Source organism: Saimiri boliviensis, chromosome 2, assembly GCF_048565385.1.
Source record: "Saimiri boliviensis isolate mSaiBol1 chromosome 2, mSaiBol1.pri, whole genome shotgun sequence".
NCBI lineage: Eukaryota > Metazoa > Chordata > Mammalia > Primates > Cebidae > Saimiri > Saimiri boliviensis.
In genome coordinates, this window is record NC_133450.1 from 103,699,155 (window position 1) to 103,718,927 (window position 19,773).

Sequence of the window (19,773 nt, forward strand, 5' to 3'; positions counted from 1 at the left end):
AGAATAAAACTGATGTTCATAGATGAGTTAAGAACATTCTTCCCTTCCCTCCCCTCCCCTTTCCTCCCATCCCCTCCCCCCCCCTCTTCTCTCTTCTCTCTTCTCTTCTCTCTTCTCTCTGATGGAGTCTTGCTCTGTCGCCCAGGCTGGAGTACAGTGGCACAATCTCGGCTCGCTGCAACCTCTGCCTCCCAGATTCAAGTGATTCTCCTGCCTCAGCCTCCTGAGTAGTTGGGACTAGAGGCACTTGCCACCACAGCCATCTAATATTTTGCATTTTTTAGTAGAGACGGGGTTTCACCATGATGGTCTCAATCTCCTTACCTTGTGATACGCCTGCCTCAGCCTCCCAAGGTGCTGGGATTACAGGCATGAGCCACCATGCCAGGCCTGAACATTTTCAAAGTAGAGTGAACAACATTGATGAAAGTTAAGAACCAAGAAAATCTGAGAAATAGCAAGTGATGTAGTTCTAAACATAGAATATAGTTGAGATTTTGAGAACATTGAGAGATTGGAACTATGTGGAAGGCCAGGCAAAGGAGCTTATTTATATGTCTACTAGAATACTGTGAGAAGTCACTGACAGGTTTGTATAAACAATAGTATATGTTTATAATTGAAGGGACAGTGGTCTGAATAGACCTGGGCTTCAGAAAGATTAATATGACAGGAGGGTATATAGTGTAGCTCTGGGATAAAAATGGTATACTGTGAAAATATATTTTCTTTGCTTATATTTGTTTATAGCTAATTTGAGATTTTGGTCTTTGGTTTTTGTCTTACAAAATTAAAGAGACAACTGAAGAATCGGATATATCCATTGACATTCTAACCTCAAGGGGACAGTTTGTCCCAGATGAAGAAAGAAAATACATCACCATCAATCAGAGAAAAGCTTGTATTTTAGTAACACCACTTAAATCTAGAAAAGTGATAGAGCAAAGATGCATGAGGTATAATCTGTCCTCTGACACCATTAAAGCAGTAACAGATTTTGTAATGCCAGAGCATCAAAAAGAAAGTCCTGTCAACAAGGCCATGGGGACTTCAGAAAATACATATGAAGGTCATAAAAGTAAAAAGAAGGAAGATTGCAATGAACATGATTTACTTAGTGTCAGCAAGAAAATAAAAATACCTAACTTTGAAAAGGAGCAAATCCTCACCTCTGACTCTAAGAAAAATGCCAAGTTGTTACCAAAATTGAAGAAAATAGAAAATCAGGTAGCTATGTCATTTTATAAGCATCAGTCCTCACCAGATTTGCCAACTGAAGAAAGTGAAACAGAAAAGGAAATTAAAAGGAAAGCTGGAGTTGTTAAGAAAACCAATGCAAGAAATACCAAAGAAGCAGTGGTTCACCTGAGAAAGAGCACAAGAAATACCACAAGTAATATTCCAGTGATTTCAGAACCTGAAACTGAAGAAAGTGAAAATGAATTTTATGTTAAACAAAAGAAAGCTAGACCTTCTGTCAAAGAAACTCTTCAGAAGTCTTGTGTTAGGAAAGAGTTTGCAATTACTGAGGCAATAGGAGCTGAGAAGTCAAATATTCATTCCTTAGAATGTTTACCTGGTTTAATTCAGGATAAGGAATGGAATGAGGAGGAGTTACAGAAACTTCATTGGTAAGTATTTAGATTTGATTCTGAAATATCTAAAGAGCAGCCATAAAACAGTTAAAGTCATAAAAACAGCAATAAGGGCTTGAATTAATGACTTCTGACAAGTAACATGGAAGATGTCACCCAAAAAAATGGGGAGAAATTACAGTTTGTATAGGGAATGGAGATAGAATACAGATAACTTCTAGTGGTATTTTGTGGTCATCTCTAATATGAGGAAAGTGTGAGGAAAGCCTATGTATGAGGAAAGCAAAGGTGACTTTTTTTTCATTCCCATGTAATATTTCAAGGTAGCCAAATGGTACTCTCACATAGCTTCGTAGTTTAAGAAATGGTTTATAATTAACTTTACTATTACAAAAGCATAAAGCTGAATTCAAATTTGCAGGTTACTTAATGTAGTCTTTTTCCTTTCGTTTATAGGGAATAAAACAGTTTCAAATTGATGGTTTTTTTCAAGGTTTTATACTTAGAACAGAAATTCAAGTAAAGGTCAGTTAAGAACCTGCTCTTTCTCCATTAGCTCTGTGCCTTAAGAAAAAAAAAAAAGAACCTGCTCTTTCATTCATTCATTCAACATTGACTTATTGGGTACTTCTATATACTAATTAGTTTAGAATGTTTGTAGATACAGAAATAAAATAGACAGGGTTCTTTTCCTCAAGGAGCAATTTAATAGGGAAGATAGATAATACAAAAGTAAGCCAGTAAATAAAAATAACTAATAAATTGTGATATATTCTGTGAAGGAAGCAAACATGCAGCTGATACGGGGAACTGTAGGTAGTATTATCAGGAAAGCTTTCTTTTGGTTGATGTTAACTTAAATGGAGATCAAACGATTATATGGTGTCACTCATAGGAAGAACTAGAGAAATCACATTCCAGGAACAGAGGACAACGTAAACAAAGGTCCTAATGCTAGGAAAATGTTGATATGGGAGGAACTGAAATCAGACTACTGTTATTGAGCCTAATGAGCTGTAGGGGAATGGCTTGAGATGTGAACAGAAAGAGGCTGTGACCATATTGGGCACAACCTTCCAGGTCATGCTTAAGATTGTTTTTCTTTTGATTTTAGGTGTAATAAAAAGACATTTAAGGATGGCATGATACAGTTTAAGAAGATTTCTTTGGGGAAGTAGACAAGGCATTAATTGTGGGGTTGTTGGAGTAGTCCATTGTGGTCTGCACTGATACGGGAGCTGTAAAGATGGAGAAAATCAGATTAAATCTAGCAATATTTGTACAGTATCAAATACAGATAATTCTACCAATTGTGTGGCACCTGACCTAAATAACTTGGTAGATCGTGGTGTGGGAAATATTTGAGGAAAGGATAAGTTGACATTGGCAATTGAGTTTCTTTTTAGACATGTTCTATTTGGATTGTCTGTTAAGAGGCAGGTTTCAGTGAGTTCCAGGCTACAATATAACTTTAGTAAGTATAAAGATGGTATTTGAATCCAGTAGATTGAAATGATGAGAAAATATAAGGAGATGGTGTAAAGAGAACAAGGGCATAGGCCGGGTGCCATGGCTCATGCTTGTAATCCCAGCACAGCACTTTGGAGGCCGAGGTGGGTGGATCACAAGGTCAGGAGTTCGAGAACAGCCTTGCCAATATGGTGAAACCCTGTCTCCACTAATACAAAAATTAGCTCGGTGTGGTGGCATGAACCTGTAGTCCCAGCTGCTCGGGAGGCTGAGGCAGGAGAAGAACTTGAACTCTGAAGGCGGAGGTTGCAGAGAGTTGAGATCACACCACTGCACGCCAGACTGGGTAACAGAGCAAGACTCCATCTCAAAAAAAAAAAAAAAATTAGAGAATAGGGCATAATCTTGAGCTCTGAGAAAAGTATTTAAAAGAGGGAGAGGAGCAGGCCAATAAGGGGGGAAAAACTCAGGACTAAGTCGTATTGTAGAGATGCATAGTGAGAGTCTTTCAAAAGTGTCCGAGTGATTTGTGGTGCCCATTGCTGCTGTTAAATCAGGTATATTAAGAATTGGATATGGTGGCTGGGCATATTGGGTCACACTTGTAATCCCAGCACTTTGGGAGGCCAAGGTGGGTGGATCACAAGGTCAGGAGATCAAGATCATGTTGGCCAACATGGTGAAACCCTGTCTCTACTAAAAATACAAAAATTGGCTGGGTGTGGTGGCATATGCCTGTATTCCCAGCTACTCGGGAGGCTGAAGCAGAATTGCTTGAACCAGGGAATCAGAGGTTCCAGTGAGCCCAGGTTGTGCCACTGCACTCCAGCCTGGCGAAAGAGCAAGACTGCGTCTCAAAAACAAACAAACAGAAAGAATTGGATATGGCTACATAAATTTACGTTTCAGTGGTCTGATAGTATTGGAAACCAGATCATAGTTGAGTGATTAAAAGTGAATTGAAGGGTAAAGAGACAACGTAGATATAAAGCATAAGAAATTTGGCAATGATGGGAAATAAGAAAATGCAGAGATAATAGAAGAGAATGTGAAGATAAAGGAAGATGTTTGGTTGCTTACTTGCTAATTTGTTGGTTAAGATGGCTGTTGCCAGAGTATGATGGTATGCTGACGGAAGTGATCTAGTGAAAAGAAAGGAAGATATGATTGATAAAGGCGAGAAGAACACAAAACTATACCACATCTCGTGTTCTACTGCCTTGTGTACTCCCCAGCCTTACAACAATCATAATTCATTTTGTATTTGCCTTTTTAAATACTATTCCTAGAGCATCTCTGTGAAATTGTACTCTTCCTTTTTTAATTTTCTAAATATTCCTTCTCTGTCTTAATTTCAAGTAGAAAAGGTAATCTTCCTTCTTATTCTCCCCCCCAATTTTTTTCTTGTTTGCTTTCTTGCTGTAGAATCCCCTCAGTGATTTTTTGTCCTCACAAAATTCTAACTTTTTTTTTATACATTGAGTCCCCAGTCTGTATCTCTAGCCCTGAATTTTTGTATTTAGATTTGTATTTTCCGTTGCCTGCTGGGCATTACTATATAAACCTCACCTATGGGTCTGACATAGTATGTCAAAAGCAAACTTATTTTCCCCTGCTTGCCTACTTTGCTAACATTTCTTTTTCTGGAAATGTAATTCTTTTTTTGTTTGTTTTTTGGGAATATAATTCTTTCCACCAACTCTTTTAAATTCTTTGTCATTATTGATTTTTTAAAAAATTCAATTAGTTGCCAAAAAGCTATTCCAGAGTCATTCTGTCTGCACCCTCTTTCTTGACGCTACCCTTTTAAGTCTTTGATGTATTTTGTCTGAACTATAGAAGTCATCTTATTTGTAGTTTCTTCTTTTTGCCTTTGTAACCTTTTTTATACATCTCCAGGTTAGTCTTTTATATATAGCTGTGGTTCCGATCAAAAACTTTCATTGCATTCCTAACTAATCTTCAGATTATGTAAAGGTTCTTCTGCCTTGCATTGAGAGCACTCCATATTATAGTCTTGATTATCCTTTCCAGCTATATCCCCTGTTGTTTCCTTGTAATAATGCTTCTTAACCTTTACTGTATATTCAAATCATCTGAAGAGATTTTACAATACCTGAACTGTAGAGATTCCAGTTCCCAGTAAAGTGGAATAAATACACTCCACTCCATTTCTTCTGTGCACCTATAAAACCTAGAGTTCAGTGTGGTGGCCCATGCCTGTAATTCCACCAATTTGGGAGGCCGAGGCAGGTGGATCGCCTGAGGTCAGAAGTTTGAGACCAGTTTGTCAATGTGGTGAAACCCCGTCTCTACTAAAGATACAAAAATTAGCAGGTCATAGTGGCACATGCCTGTAATCCCAGCTACTCTGGAGGCTGAGGCAGGAGAATAGCTTTAGCCTGGGAGGCAGAGGTTGCAGTGAGCCAAGATTGCACCATTGCACTCCAGCTTGGGCAACAAGAGCGAAATTTTGTTCCCCACCCCCCCCCCCAAAAAAAAAAAAAAAAAAACCTAGACAGAATGCATGAAGCGCCTTTTTGTTGACTTAAAAAAGTAAATAATAGCAGGTCGATTGTAGACTGGAATTTTAAGTACCACTAAATCATCAATGAGATTCTAGTTCTCCAGTTCTGGGTGAAGGAGCGGAAAGGAGGACTTCTAACACTAAAAAACAATGGAGGAAATCCGTAGTTTTCTTTTATCTTTTTTCTTAGCTCAGTCCCCATGCAATCCTGCAGGGGCTACAATCAATCACATTATCAGCTGGCGCTGAGGTATATCTAAAACTCAGAGAGATGAGAACCTCCTCTACAATTAGGATTGGTTGTCTCAAAAAAGTGAGTCAAGTATCTGTTGCTTCTGTTCTTTTTCTGTTGGCTGTTGCTTAGTACTGGACAAAAATTCAGTTGTGTGAAGCATACAGCAGAACAGAGTAATGAAAGCCCAAGCTTTCTGGCCAGTAAACTGACAAGGGAAACTCCGGGGAGCCAGAAACCACAGAGAGAGAGAAACTAGCAACCCCATAAAGTTGTTTATGAACTTCTGTGCCTACCCAGGAGTTGTACATAGGTGGACGTGGTCCTAAAGAGCATATAAAAGTCTTTGAGAACTGAACTAAACTGAGCTAACTGAAACTAGACCACACCTAGCTTCTAGGCTTGCTACTCAGTGTCCCACACACAGGATAGATCCTAATAGTACTGAAGAGCTTTGAAAAATGAAACTGACACTGAAACAACAATGATAGTAGACTGAATGGAATAGCTTGGGATACAACCAGTTTGATGACCTACTAAAAGAAAAATATTAACATTTCCCTTGAAGCTGTAAAATACTGATTCTAAGCAGACTGTTGAAGTTAAATATATTTAATGTCATCCCTAGAGCAACTTCCAAAAAGAAACAAAGAGATAAATTCAAACATATAAATTAAAATACCAGAAAATCAAATAGCCCAAAAGAAGGCAAAAAAGAAGAGAAATGGAGGAAATTTTTATGTGGAACAAGCGGAAAACAAATAATAAAATGATTGCCCTAAATCCAGCATAATTAAATTAAATGGGCTAATATACCAATTAAAAGACACATTGTCACAATGAATTTTAAAACATGATCTAACTATAAGCTGTATATAAGAAATTCACTTTAAATATAATGATGTAGGTAGATTTCAAGGATAGAAAAGAATCATATAAACAAAAATGAAAAGAAAGCTTGAGTGGCTGTATTAATATCTGTCAAAATAGATTTTAGTAGGAAGAAAATTATCAGGAATAAAGAAAGACATTACAAACGATAGAAGGGTCAGTAACAAGGAAGCCATAAAATTCCTAAGTGTATATGCACCTAACAGTAAAACCTCGAAATACATGAGTTAAAAACTGACAATTGAAAGCAGCGGACTAAACTGCAAGGATAGTCAAATCTACTCATCTCTTGGTATTAGATAGGACTAGTTGACAGAAAATTAGCAAGGATATACAACTGAATAACACCATCGGTCATTTGTATCTGATTCACATTTACAGAACATTTCACCCAATAACAAGAAAAAGAATACATTATTTCCAAGGATAGGTTTGATCATTCATCAAGACAGAACATATACCAGATCATAAAACATCTTCACACATTTAAAATAGCTGAAATCATACAAAGCATGTTCTCTGATAATTGAATTAAACTATAAATCAATAAAAGGAAAATTTCCAAGTGGTTGAAAATTAAATAACTTATACGTAAATACATATAAATAATCTGTAAGTCAATGAAGAAGGCTCAAGAAAAAGTAAAAAAAAAAATTTTTTTTTTTTTTTTTGAGACAGAGCCTTGGTCTGTCACCCAGGCTGGAGTGCAGTGGTGCTTGGCTCACTGGAACATCCACTTCCTGGGTTCAAGAAATTCTCCTACCTCATTCTCCCAGGTAGCTGGGATTACAGGTGTGCACCACCATGCCCAGCTAATTTGTATTTTTAGTGCAGTTGGGGTTTCACCATGTTGGCTAGGCTGGTCTCAAACTCCTGACCTCAAGTGATTCACCTTCCTCAGCCTCCCAAAATGCTAGGATTACAGGTGTGAGCCACCAGCCTGGCCAGATATTCTTAACTGAACAAAAATGAAAATGTATCAAAATTTTGCAGGATGGGCCTAGGAGTTCATCAACTTTAAAGGGTTGCTGTGCCAATCTCCTCCCTTTCTCTGGTTTCTCCCATACTTTCTGCATAAACAAATTATGATACATTCTTTCAGTGGATAACTAAGCAGAAAACGGAAAGAACTATTGATACATATAACAACCTGGTTGAATTTCAAAGGCATATTGAATGAAAGAAGCCAACTAAAAGGGTTATATACTATATGATTTCATTTATAGGACATTCTGGGAAAGGCAAAACTGGAGAGGAAGAAAACAGATTAGGAATTGGAGTGGTTAATATTGTGGGAAGGTGTGACAACAAAAAGGTAGCATGATGGATTTCTTTCCTTGTGGCAGAACTGTTCTGGGTAACCACTTGTGATAACGGTTATGCAGGTCTATATGTGAAGATTCATAGAACCACATACCAAAAAGTCAACTTTACTGGTTGTTAATTTTAAAAATTCATGTTAGAAGTGCATACAGTTAAGATAGGTATAGGCTGCCTGAATTTAGGTATGCTTTTCTAGTTTTTTTCAAAGCTGATTTGCAACCATTACTTTCAAATTTATCATACTATGAATATGAATTGTTTGGCATTCCCTAACCAAATGTCATAGTTCCTCATCTTCATTTGTTTGCCAGTGTTATTGCCTCATTGTCCACCTGTTATATTTTTATCTATTCTTCAAATTGTATCTGACATGTCACCTACTTCTTGAAGCCTTTCCCTGTCATTACCTGTTTTTGTTAACTACTCAGTTATATGTGATTCTCTTTCTTATGAACAACATAAAAGCAATTTCAATCCTGCCTACACAGCAAAATAATCACAGGCGGTCCTTTTGAAGAAATGCAAATGACATCTCAGACTTACTAAATTGAAATCTTCAGGAGTAGAGTCTATCTGCTTATGTTACTTACTCATTTGCATGTTTGCATTTTTGTTGTAGGCTCCTCAAGTGATTATCAGTTACAGTCCACTGCCTTGTACCCCTCATCATGATTGTAACTGAATAGGGTAGACAGATATTTAGCACATAATCATTGTAGGAAATTTATAAAAATAATATATATATCAGGGCAGTCTCATCTAATTTAAGCCTGGTACTTGAACTAAGATCTGAGGATAAATAAGAATTATTTAAGCCACTTTAGATAGAAGAGTGTACTTAAAAGTAGGAATTAAAGGGGCATATTTAGAAATATGGGGGGTGGAGGTGTGCACTTGTAGTGCCAGCCATGTATTAGTCCATTCTTGCATTGCTACAAAGAAATACTTGAGACTGGGTAACTTAAAAGAGGTTGGCCAGGCGTGGTGGCTAACGCCTGTAATCCCAGCACTTTGGAAGGCTGAGGCAGGTGGATCATGAGGTCAGGAGTTCAAGACCAGCCTTGGCAGCATGGTGAAACCCTGTCTCTAGTAAAAATACGAAAAATTAGCTGGGCATCATGGTGCATGCCTGAAATCCTAGCTACTTGGGTTGCAGTGAGCCAAGATCGTACCTCTGCACTCCAGCTTAGGCAATAGAGTGAGACTGTCTCCAAAAAAAAAAAAAAAAGAAGAAAAAGAAAAGAGGTTTCATTGGCTCATGATTCTACTGGCTGTACAGAAAGCATGATGCTGGTATCTGCTTGGCTCCTGCGGAGGCCTCAGCAAACACAGTCATGGCAGAAGGTGAAGGGAGGACAGGCACATCACATGGCCAAAGCAGAAGCAAGAGAAAAAGGGGCGAGGTGCTACATGCTTTTAAATGACCAGATTACACGAGAACTCATCACAGGTTCGGTACCAGGAGGGATGGTGTTAAATAATTCATGAGGAATCTGCCTCCATGATCCAGTCACCTTCCCCTAGGCCCCACTTCCAATACTGGGGATTACATTTAGATGTAAGACTTGGGTAGGGACACATATTTAACCTCTATCAATAAATAATCATTTAAGCCAAAGATTCAAGACAAATGGACCTTACAATAGCATACACAAAAGTAGAAAGGAAGAGGCCATATTTAGAAATACTGAAAGAATGGGTGTGGGATATGTGCCTGTAGTGCCAACCAGTAAGGAAGCAGAGTCCAGGAGGATTGCCTGAGCCTGGAAGCTGGAGGCCACATTGAGCTGTAATACAGTCCTAGACTTAGAAATTAGCTACACACACAAATAGGGAAGCTTAAGTTCCCAAGTCCTTCTAGATTTTCACTTTAGAACACCTGTGGAATGATTAATTATGTAAGATTAATTAACAAGTATTTCGTGCCCATAAGTATTCTTTTCTGCATGGAATAGTACGCTGTGGTCAACTGGTAGCTGTTCATAAAAGCTGATTGTTACATTTTGGGGTTTTACAAATTGAGTGTTGTCATGAAAAATTAAATTATATAAACTTGAAATTATTTAAAACATAATGCTCAAAACTCATTACTTCCTAATTATTTTACATTTTATTATGTATGCTCTTGAGGCTCTTCACCTTTCTTGTATGGTGGAAATACTATATGTATAATTGTGTGCTACCAACATGTCATTGACTGTGGAATTAATAAATGTGTGACACATTTTTTATCAATTCCACAGTCAGTGACATGTTGGTAGCTTGAAATCAACCACAGTGGGAGTATTTACCCTGTGGAAATCGTCATACTCTGTAAATAAGGAAGGGCTGTTTAACCCCAGAGAGCTGATTAAAAATTTTCTTGCATACTGCTACATGAAACCAATATCCACTAATTGGAATCCAAGTAAAAATAAAAATATTTTGTCAAAGAAACAGATAAAAATAAAGACTTGGTATAGTTGAAATAACATTGTTAATATCACCTTTAGGCTAATTGATGAGTTACATAGATGTTTTCTGGCTAAATTGTCCATCTAACCACTATATGTAAAATATTTTTCTGGGGAGAGTGGGGGTGGTAATATGTTTATCAGGTTCTAAATCATTTACAGAGGAACTTGTAGAATGTAACTCAGATGTTAAATTAGGGACTTCCTTACAGTTTTCTCTATTTCAGTTTTCATTTTCCTTAAGAGAGTATGTATCTAAAATACTGAGTTCTACAAAGTATAGCAGAATGAAAGCAAGCATAAAACGTTTTAATACCTTATAACCTAGACTGTATAAGAGAACTAAAAGCTTATTGTTCAATATACTTACCATCAGTAAGATTTAAGATAACAGGGTAGAAAATTTAGCCATGCCAGAATCTCCCAAAAAACCATATCTTCAATTAGTTGTACTTAGAAAAAAAAAATGGGTCATTTTGCAGGTTTAATAGAGCACATCAAAATACTTAGACATCTACTAGATATGCAGAATTACATCTTCATATTTTAAGCACTAGAGTAAGTTATTGGGGGGAGTGAATATCTTTCCTAATTTTATCCAGAATGGTTTTGATAAAACTAATTCCTTCATCCCAGTAAATCTCATTAATTCAGTGATATGCTTTTAAGAGGTTACTGTCACTGGTTTTGAATTTCTTATGCTTTAATTGGTTTTGATCTTCCATAGTGCATTTGCATCTCTTCCAAAGCACAAACCTGGTTTCTGGTCAAATGTAGCTGCAGCTGTCGGTTCTCGATCTGCTGAAGAATGCCAGAGGAAATACATGGAGAATCACAGAGGAAAACGATCCCAGAAACATGTCACTAAGAAAAAGCCAGCCAATTCCAAAGACCAAAATGGTAATCTTCGTAGTAGATTTTTCCTAGTGCTCAGTGTTGATGTCTGATCACTGAAATCAGATGTATATTTATCCATGAATATTGTTTATAGGTATATTTTCTTAAAATATTAAAGCTAGAAAGAACTTCAGAAATCATCTGTTTAATTTTTAATTCTTAACCTAGGTTGCTACTTTCATCAGTAGTAGTATAGTAGTAGCCTTGTGCTTTGAGTTTTAAGAATTCTGCAGTTAGATCCAGATATTTCAGTATCTGAATTATTGTTCTAAGGATTTAATTAAAAAGGCCACTTGGGTCAGATTCCCCAAGTAATTTATGAGAAAGCTCAGAAAAAATGTCATAGTCCCAGGATTATATATACTCTTGTCCATGATTACAAGTAAAAGGTGTATTATGCTAGAGCATTTCTATAGTAAGCATTAGTGAGCACCCATTATGCCTGTTGTAATTCAGTAAGGTTTATATATTTTAGCAAAATCAAATTAGGCATAGTATCATGTGGGCTAATCATATTGCACAAATCTCAGATCCCAGTGTAGAAATGATCATTTGTTCTATAGGAGACTTGTAAAATAATAGGTTTTCTTTTTTTTTTCTTCTCTCCTTTCTTTCTATTTTTTATAGAGACAGGGTATCCGTATATTGCCCAGGCAGGTCTCAAACTCCTGGGCTCAAGCATTCCTCCTGCCTTGGCCTTCCAAAGTGCTGGGGTTACAGGCATGAGTCACTGAGCCCAGCCGAGGCTGAATGTTTTTCTTTTTTAACATGAATGCACAATTTAGACCTTGCAAAGGCTGTTAACTTTATAGAGCAGTTACTATAAATAACCAAATCCTTATCAAAATGTTTTGCTACTCAAGGCAAGAGAGGCGATGCTGATCAGAAACAAACTATTAAGATAACTGCCAAAGTGGGAACTCTTAAAAGGAAGCAACAGATGAGGGATTTTCTGGAACAGTTGCCAAAAGATGACCATGATGATTTTTTCAGTACAACATCTTTACATCAAAGAATACTGGTAAGAGGCATGAAATCATTGTTTTCTTTATCTGTATTAATTTTTGCATCTTTCATTTTTTTTGTATGGTTAGTGTTCATCACTAATAGGCCAAGGATCAGTAGCTTCCCTAGACGTGATCGTAGTCTTATAGCAAACGATTTGCTGATACATGCTGTTCTTACTCGTTTCCAGAGTCTGCACTTTCGTTGGTTCAAAGGTAATGTTTGTAGAATCAAATAGTAAAGTAAACCTAGAAATAGACCAAACATATGTATTTAAAGTTTAATATACTACCAAACTTTTTTTAAAGGTGATGAAAATTATCCACTGTGTAGTAATTGAAAGAAGGGATTAAGTGATAGTAGCACAATATTGAAAGATTTGAATGTATGAAAGAATTTTTGTATATGAAGAGTAGCATAACTAAAAAGTTCAGTGATTGGCATAAAATATTCACAGCAAATGCAACCAAGCTATTATCTGTAATACTAAGAACTCATTCAAATGTTACTGGAATAACAGAAAGTACCAGGATCACAGGAAAAGTGTGAATAAGAAGAAATTCAAAAGGCTGAATAAACAGTTGGGGAAGTCATTTTATCTAGTAATCCCAGAAAGTAAAATAAATTATATGTATAAATTATAGAATCTTTAAAAAGAAGTTAAAATATCCACTGCTAACAGAAGCAATGGTGATACTGATACAGTCATACATCAGTGGGTTTACAAATTGATTAATACCTTTTAGTAAGAAAGCATTATGGCAGTATATTACAAAAAGCTATAAAGATTTATTCTATTCTTGAGAGTTATTCTAAGAAATCCAAAGCCCAAAATATTTGCAGAGATATTTATTGCAGTTTTATCTTTACAGCAAAAAACTGGAAAACAATCTATACCTCCAATAAAGGTGTTTTTCATAAACACAGTGAAATACAATACAGATATTAAATATACATTTAAGACTTTCTAGAATTTAAATATAAATGTTAAGAATATTAAGTAATGCAAACATGTGTGGATAATAGACAACTGGACTATGGAGTATAAAAATTCAAATAGTTGTGTTAGTGAGCTAGACATAAAGTCATTTTTTCATCCACCAATTTCTTGTCATTAAATCATCTTCAATTTTAAAAGGCTACACTATGCTTTACAGAGTTTAGTAACACCATTTGCTGGGCCCGCCTTTTGCTATACAGGTTACAGAGGGAAGTCTTAAAAGAGCCATCAGGGGCCCTGACAATGTTTTCTTCACAACACTAGGGGCCACTAGGGGTTGTACCCTCTATGTTATCCCACCATCATTGCAGGTTCTATATATGTAGATTTTAGCCTAAATCCAATAGTAGCATCATAAAGAACAGAACTAAAGTAGAAGTAGCAACAGATTATCTCATTTTCTATGACATAGTTTTAACACAGCTTGGGTCCCTACTAAGTGCTAAGTATGATAGTAAGTGAATCATAGTTTTGTTTTCTGTTGATATGAAGGGGCAGCAAACTATGGCCCTGTGGACTAAATCCAGCCTACCACCTTTTTTTGTAAACAAAATTTTATTGGAACACAAGCATGCCCATTTGTTTGCATATTGTCTATGGCTGCTTCCATGCTACAGTGCAGAGTTGAGTAGTTAGGACAGAGATTGGACTACAAAACCTAAAGTATTTACTGTCTGCTTCTTTACAGAAAACATTTGCTGACCTTTGGTCTATATAACCTTTAGAAGTAGGTGTTATTATCTCTGTTTTACACAAGATAAATTAAGTCTTTAAAGGCTAAGGCGCTGTCCTTGTTCCAAGGTGAGTAGGTATATGCAGATCTATCCCCAAAGGCTAAGGAAGCTGAGAGGCTGAAGAAAGAGACTGACAAATTCAGTTTATCAGAGAAAAATATTTAATGGAGAGCTGCAAATACAAGCTATATCTCAGGTGGCTTCAGCATGATGGATCCCTGCACTGTTACCCACAGACTCAGGGCTTAAATACCATAATTGAAATGGGTGAGTTCCTCTTTTCTCAAGGTATAAAAATAACTTGAGATTCCTAGGCCTGTCAGATAGCGACATGCTTAACTTAGCATGGATTAGGAATCTTGTAAAGGAAACTGTGTAGTCAAAACACCAGACCAGTCTCTCCAAGGGGCTTTTTAACAGCTCTATAAAGCTAAACTCAATTTCTCAAAGCAAGATGGTCACATTTGAAAACAGGCCATTTCAGTCAAAGCCAGCATATGAAATAACCCATGTCTCCAATGTGTCCTAGTACAAAGGAAAACATATTCTTATTGAAAATCACTATATTGCTACAAAATAAAAATTTGTAACAGTTAGTTTCCAGATTTTGGAGAACTCAGAGTGAAAGGTAAATTTTGCTTATAAAAGTATACTTTACTCAATTCCTATAAGCTCTAAATAGCTTAGAAGAAAAAAAGGTGTTCTTGGCTCTTCTTTAATCAGAGTTGCAGCCTTCAAAACAAGGTTTGGACAACATGTTGGAAATGCCATCTACAAACCAAGCAGTTGTTAATCATATGAGAGCTGTTGATTGGGTACTGTGGAATCCAGCAGCTTCTCACACAGTTGCAGTCAGTCTTAGTGGAAAAAAGGCTCTCTGCTCATACTGCCTCCTACTCTTCTAGTAGCATGACCCTGTAGAAATTGTTTCCATTGCATTATGGCATGTTTCTGGGCACTGCTCTTCCCATTACAGTGTTTCCCTGACATCACCTCACACAGCATAGATATTTCAAGTGTCAGGATCATTTTATGTCCTTCAGTCATAGGGGTAGCTTCAGGTAATAACCCATAGCAAGGCAGTAAAAGTCCCTCAAGTGAAATTCTTCAGTCTAAAGTCCCACTAGTCTCTGCTGGGAGGTACTGACGGACTTTTGCTGTAAGCCCCAGTGATTTTCAGTAAGAATATGTTTTCCTTTGTACTAGGACACCTTGGAGACATGGGTTATTTTATATGCCGGCTTTGACTGAAATGGCCTATCAAGTGATGAATTTATCCCTACCAGTACTGCAGCTTCTTCCGTACACTCTGTGGGCTCGGGCAGTCTTAACTGGTTCCCATTTAGCATGTCCAATTAATATTGCTCAAAGAGCAGACTTACATATTTTCTCTTTTACAGTATGAGGTAGGGGAAACATTCACCAGTGAGATACAATGTTTGTTTCCATAAAACGTTTAGGTAAAGGGGACACAACTACTTTACATAAAACTTGTATAAACAGAATCTAACTTTCAGAATCCTGTCAACCCTTACATTTTACGTTCTAGTTCCAGGAACTTTGCTTTTCCACCCCTAGGCCATTTTGCCCTTTCTTGTGAAAAAGGTTTTAGGTTCCTAGCCAGGCGTTGAGCCAAGCGACTTGAACCCTTCTCCCAGTCTTAATTAGTCTAACCATTGACCCAGGCAATTAGAGGTGGGGTTTCTCATTGTAATCTTTACTTTCTGGCTTTTTAATTTTCTCCACATTTGGGAAATACAGTATACTGATTTGGAACTTTTTTTAATGTTGAGGGACCAGCAGGGACTCCCTTTGGTCCATCCAACCTTAGATGGTGTTGTAATTAAGACATTTTTATTTATTTTTTATTTTTGAGACGGATTCTTGCTCTGTTGCCCAGGCTGGAGAGCAATGGCATGATCTTGGCTCACTGCAACCTCCGCCTCCCCAGTCCAAGTGACTTTCCTGTCTCAGCCTTGTGAGTACCTGGGATTACAGGCATGTGCCACCACGCCAGGCTACTTTTTTTATTACTGTTGAGATGGAGTTTGCTCTTTTTGCCCAGGCTGGAATGCATTGGCATGGTCTCAGCTCACTGCAACCTCCACCTCCTAGGTTCAAGCAATTTTCCTGCCTTAGCCTCCCAAGTAGGTGGAATTACAGGTGCATGTCACTGTGCCCCACTAATTTTTGTCTCTTTAGTAGAGATGGGGTTTCACCATGTTGGCCAGGCTGGTCTTGAACTCCTGACCTCAAGTGATTTCCCTGTTCCAGCCTCCTAAAGTGCTGGGATTATAGGTGTGAGCCACTGTGCCCAGCATAAACATCTTTTCAAAAATGAATATAATCCCATTTCAATGCTTAGTGTTTTTTTTTAATAATAATTACAAAAAATTTTTAAAAAGAGAATTTGACCAAGGAAACATAAGGCAGGAGGAGAAACCAAGGCAAGTTTTAGTGCAGGGGTGGAAGTTTATTTTAAAACTCTAGAGCAGAAACAAAAGGAAGGAAAGTACTCTCAGAAGAGGGCCAAGCAGGTGACCTGAAGGACAAGTGTGTGGTTTAACCTTGTGAGTTGGAGGTTTACACGTTGGCATGCTTCTGGAGTTCTTGTGTTTCTTCTCCCAAATCTAACCTTGAGGTGGGCTGTCCGCGTCCCCAGTGGCCTGCTAGCACTTGAGAGTGTGCTTATTGGATTTGTACGCAGGTTTACTTGATGTTTTCTTCCCTTACCGGTAGAATGTCCCTAGAAAGTTATGTAGCAGTTCAGCTCCTCCGTTTTGCCTCTTACTGCACTTACTTGAGCCCACTTGCCAAGCTCCTGAGATCTTATCAGGAAGCTGCCCATCACCAGTTTTAGGTGTTTTATTTATTGGGAGATTGCCTTTCCCTGCTGCTGGCTGCAATTTATTATTATTTTAGAGACACAGCTAACAAGAGCTTGACCATGGGATGGTTGCCTAACATTCCTGGTGAGGGGTGGCAAGACCCTGATTTCCTGCTTATGCCTGACTAGCTTACCTGCTGTAACATTCCCACCTCCACAAGTCACCAGTCAAGGTTAGATGTTTCTAGCTGGAGAGAGCTAAGGGTGTTTTTGGCTCAGGGGAGTTTAGGCTGTTTGTGGCTTGTTTGCAGAGTAGTCAGGAGGGTGGAGCTGGGAGAAATAGAAAAGATGGAGAGAGAGATTAGGGGCCATACACATGGACAAACAAATGGTACACCAAACCTCCAAACAGATCCCCAGTTAAGGGCGGCTGGGTAGAGTTCCAAACTCCTTGCCTTGGTTTCAAATGCTCCTCCACATGGGACTGAGTCCAATGCCAGCAAAGCCCTGAGGGTGCCACAAATATTAATGCATAAGCATGGCCAAATGGTGACACTAACAGCTGAGTCTAAACAGAGCAGAGCCCCAGCAACACCCTAAAAGAGGCAGAGGGAGGTTCGGTGCACATCAACAGCTCATCCAGTTCCAGTGTTTATTGTCTTCTTCAAAATATCACACTCTTTGTGTCAGCAAAGCTTTGGAAGCAGCAGATGCTGTGGCAGAAAGAGAAAGGGAGGGAAAGTTGCCTGAGACAAAGGCACTGTGGCAGCTGCTGCAAGCTCCCCTAATGTTCTTGCCAAAGGGTCAGCTAGCCATGAGCAGCTGGCACTCGCAGGCCGTGGCTCCATCCAACAGAAGATCAGATAGGTGGGTCTGCAGCCTCCTGTGAATGAATACACAGGGCTCCCTGTATGAGCCACCAAAAATTATAACCAGCATAGGGGTCCAACTACTCACCACCTGTCAAAAGAAGCCAATATAACAAGAGCAAGATATGATAGAGTTTTATTATCTGTGCCAGCAAAGAGAAGTATGGGTGGAATTCCAAAAGTTCCAGTCTTCAATTTGTAGAATTCAACACAGGGGTTTATAAAGGAAGAGCATTTGGAATGCAGGAGGTGTCAGGTGGCTCAATCTTCTCCAACAGCTTATGTGGAAATATTCCATTTGGTGAAGGGGCCAGCACCATCCTGGGCCCAACCAGGTTACAAATTAATTGTTGTAAATCTTGCAGTGAATTTCTAATGGGAGTGAGTTTTGGCCTTGACTGGGGAGAGAATTCTCGAGGTGTCCGGTTTGTGCCCAGATCCGGCCCCTGAAGCTTCTAAAGAAATATATAACCAGATAAATGAGCATGGTGTATGCTTAAAAAGCATCTAGGTAAATACATGTGCATAGGGCATGGGAGCATAGACTGGGCAAAGAAAGGGAATGAAGGTTCACAGCACATTTTGAGGCTGTATTTCAAGATGAATGGAAACACATAGGCAATTTATCTCAAAGTTATGTCTTAAAATTAGGGAGAAAGGAAGAAAAAAGTTTTAGAAAATGGTTTGAAGCATGCTACAAGGTTACAGGCTGAATAAAGAGGGTGACAAATCCAGTTTCTCAGAAACATTTAATAGAGACTTTTGGGCAGAAGCCATCTCTTGGGTGGCCTCACGGTGGATGTGTACACTGTTATTCCCCTAGACCCAGGGTTTATATACCATAGGGAGTTTGCCTAAGGGCAGGATTTATGTTAAGTATGTGTTTGCATACGATAACATGAAGGTTGTTTTGATCTAAGGACAAGATTTCCTTAGAAAATAAGTACATAGAAGTAGAAATCTTAGAGGCATTTCCAGAACTGGGGTTAATCAGAAGTCAGCATGGTAGATTAGCATCTAAAATGGAGTTCCTCTAGCCTCTACTCCTCCACCTACTACCAGTGTTTTTAATTGTCTACTACTGTTTTTAAATGTTGTAAGAAGGAAAACCAACTTGTCAGCCTACCAAAAACTATTTTGTGATAATGAGAAAATATATTTTTATGGGCGCCTGCTGATAATAAATACTTGTTTTCTAGTTGCCAAGTTTCCAGGACAGTGAAGATGATGATGATATTCTACCAAATATGGACAAAAATCCAGCAACTCCATCATCAGATGTCTTTCCATTGGCAAAAACTCCTCAGGGTCAGCACGTCAGTCCTGGAATGCTCGCTTCCATAAATAGGTAAATATTCATGCATATGATATGTTAATTCTCTACATCAGAATAGTGAGAAACATTTAAACATTTCATGAGGACCATAGATGCCAGTAATGGGAAGAATCATTATTATTTTTAAAAAAAAAAAAAAGCAAGAATGTATAATTTCTAGAAGTTAAGGATGGACAATTTCATCAAATCAGAGTGCTTTTCAGTAAATAGCATTGTAATATAACCCACATTTACAGCTGGATAAATTTGAAATGGATCGAGGTTTTACCTGTAAAAACTAAAATAAATACACACAGACAAACACACACACACACAACCAAAAGAAACTTTGGAGAATTATATTACCAGATTAATCATGTTCCTTCTAACTATGATATAAAACCTATTAGCCATTAATGAAAAGAAAATGTTCTAACAAATGTCCTAACCTGGTACCAACCACTACAAACAAAAGACAACCTGAGAAAAGAATATATGCAACTTGTCACAGGCAAAAGGCTGATTTCCCAAATATATACAGCATTCCTACAAGTTCACAAGAAATGCATTGTTAATTTTCATGCATTGCTAGTGAGAAGGTAAATTAGTGTGATCTTTGCAGCAACAATCTGTAA

General features: G+C 37.9%; 1 protein-coding gene across 2 annotated transcripts in view; it reads left to right on the plus strand.

The window, feature by feature from the left end:
- Window positions 1–19,773, plus strand: part of MIS18BP1 (MIS18 binding protein 1) — a 58,076-nt gene that overhangs the window by 31,725 nt on the left and 6,578 nt on the right. For both annotated transcript variants that reach the window (XM_010341103.3, XM_074393993.1), the window contains exons 11-14: window positions 797–1,631; window positions 11,219–11,391; window positions 12,252–12,409; window positions 19,023–19,171. In XM_010341103.3, the coding sequence (XP_010339405.1) occupies window positions 797–1,631; window positions 11,219–11,391; window positions 12,252–12,409; window positions 19,023–19,171 (1,315 nt within the window). The remainder of the gene's footprint in view (window positions 1–796; window positions 1,632–11,218; window positions 11,392–12,251; window positions 12,410–19,022; window positions 19,172–19,773) is intronic.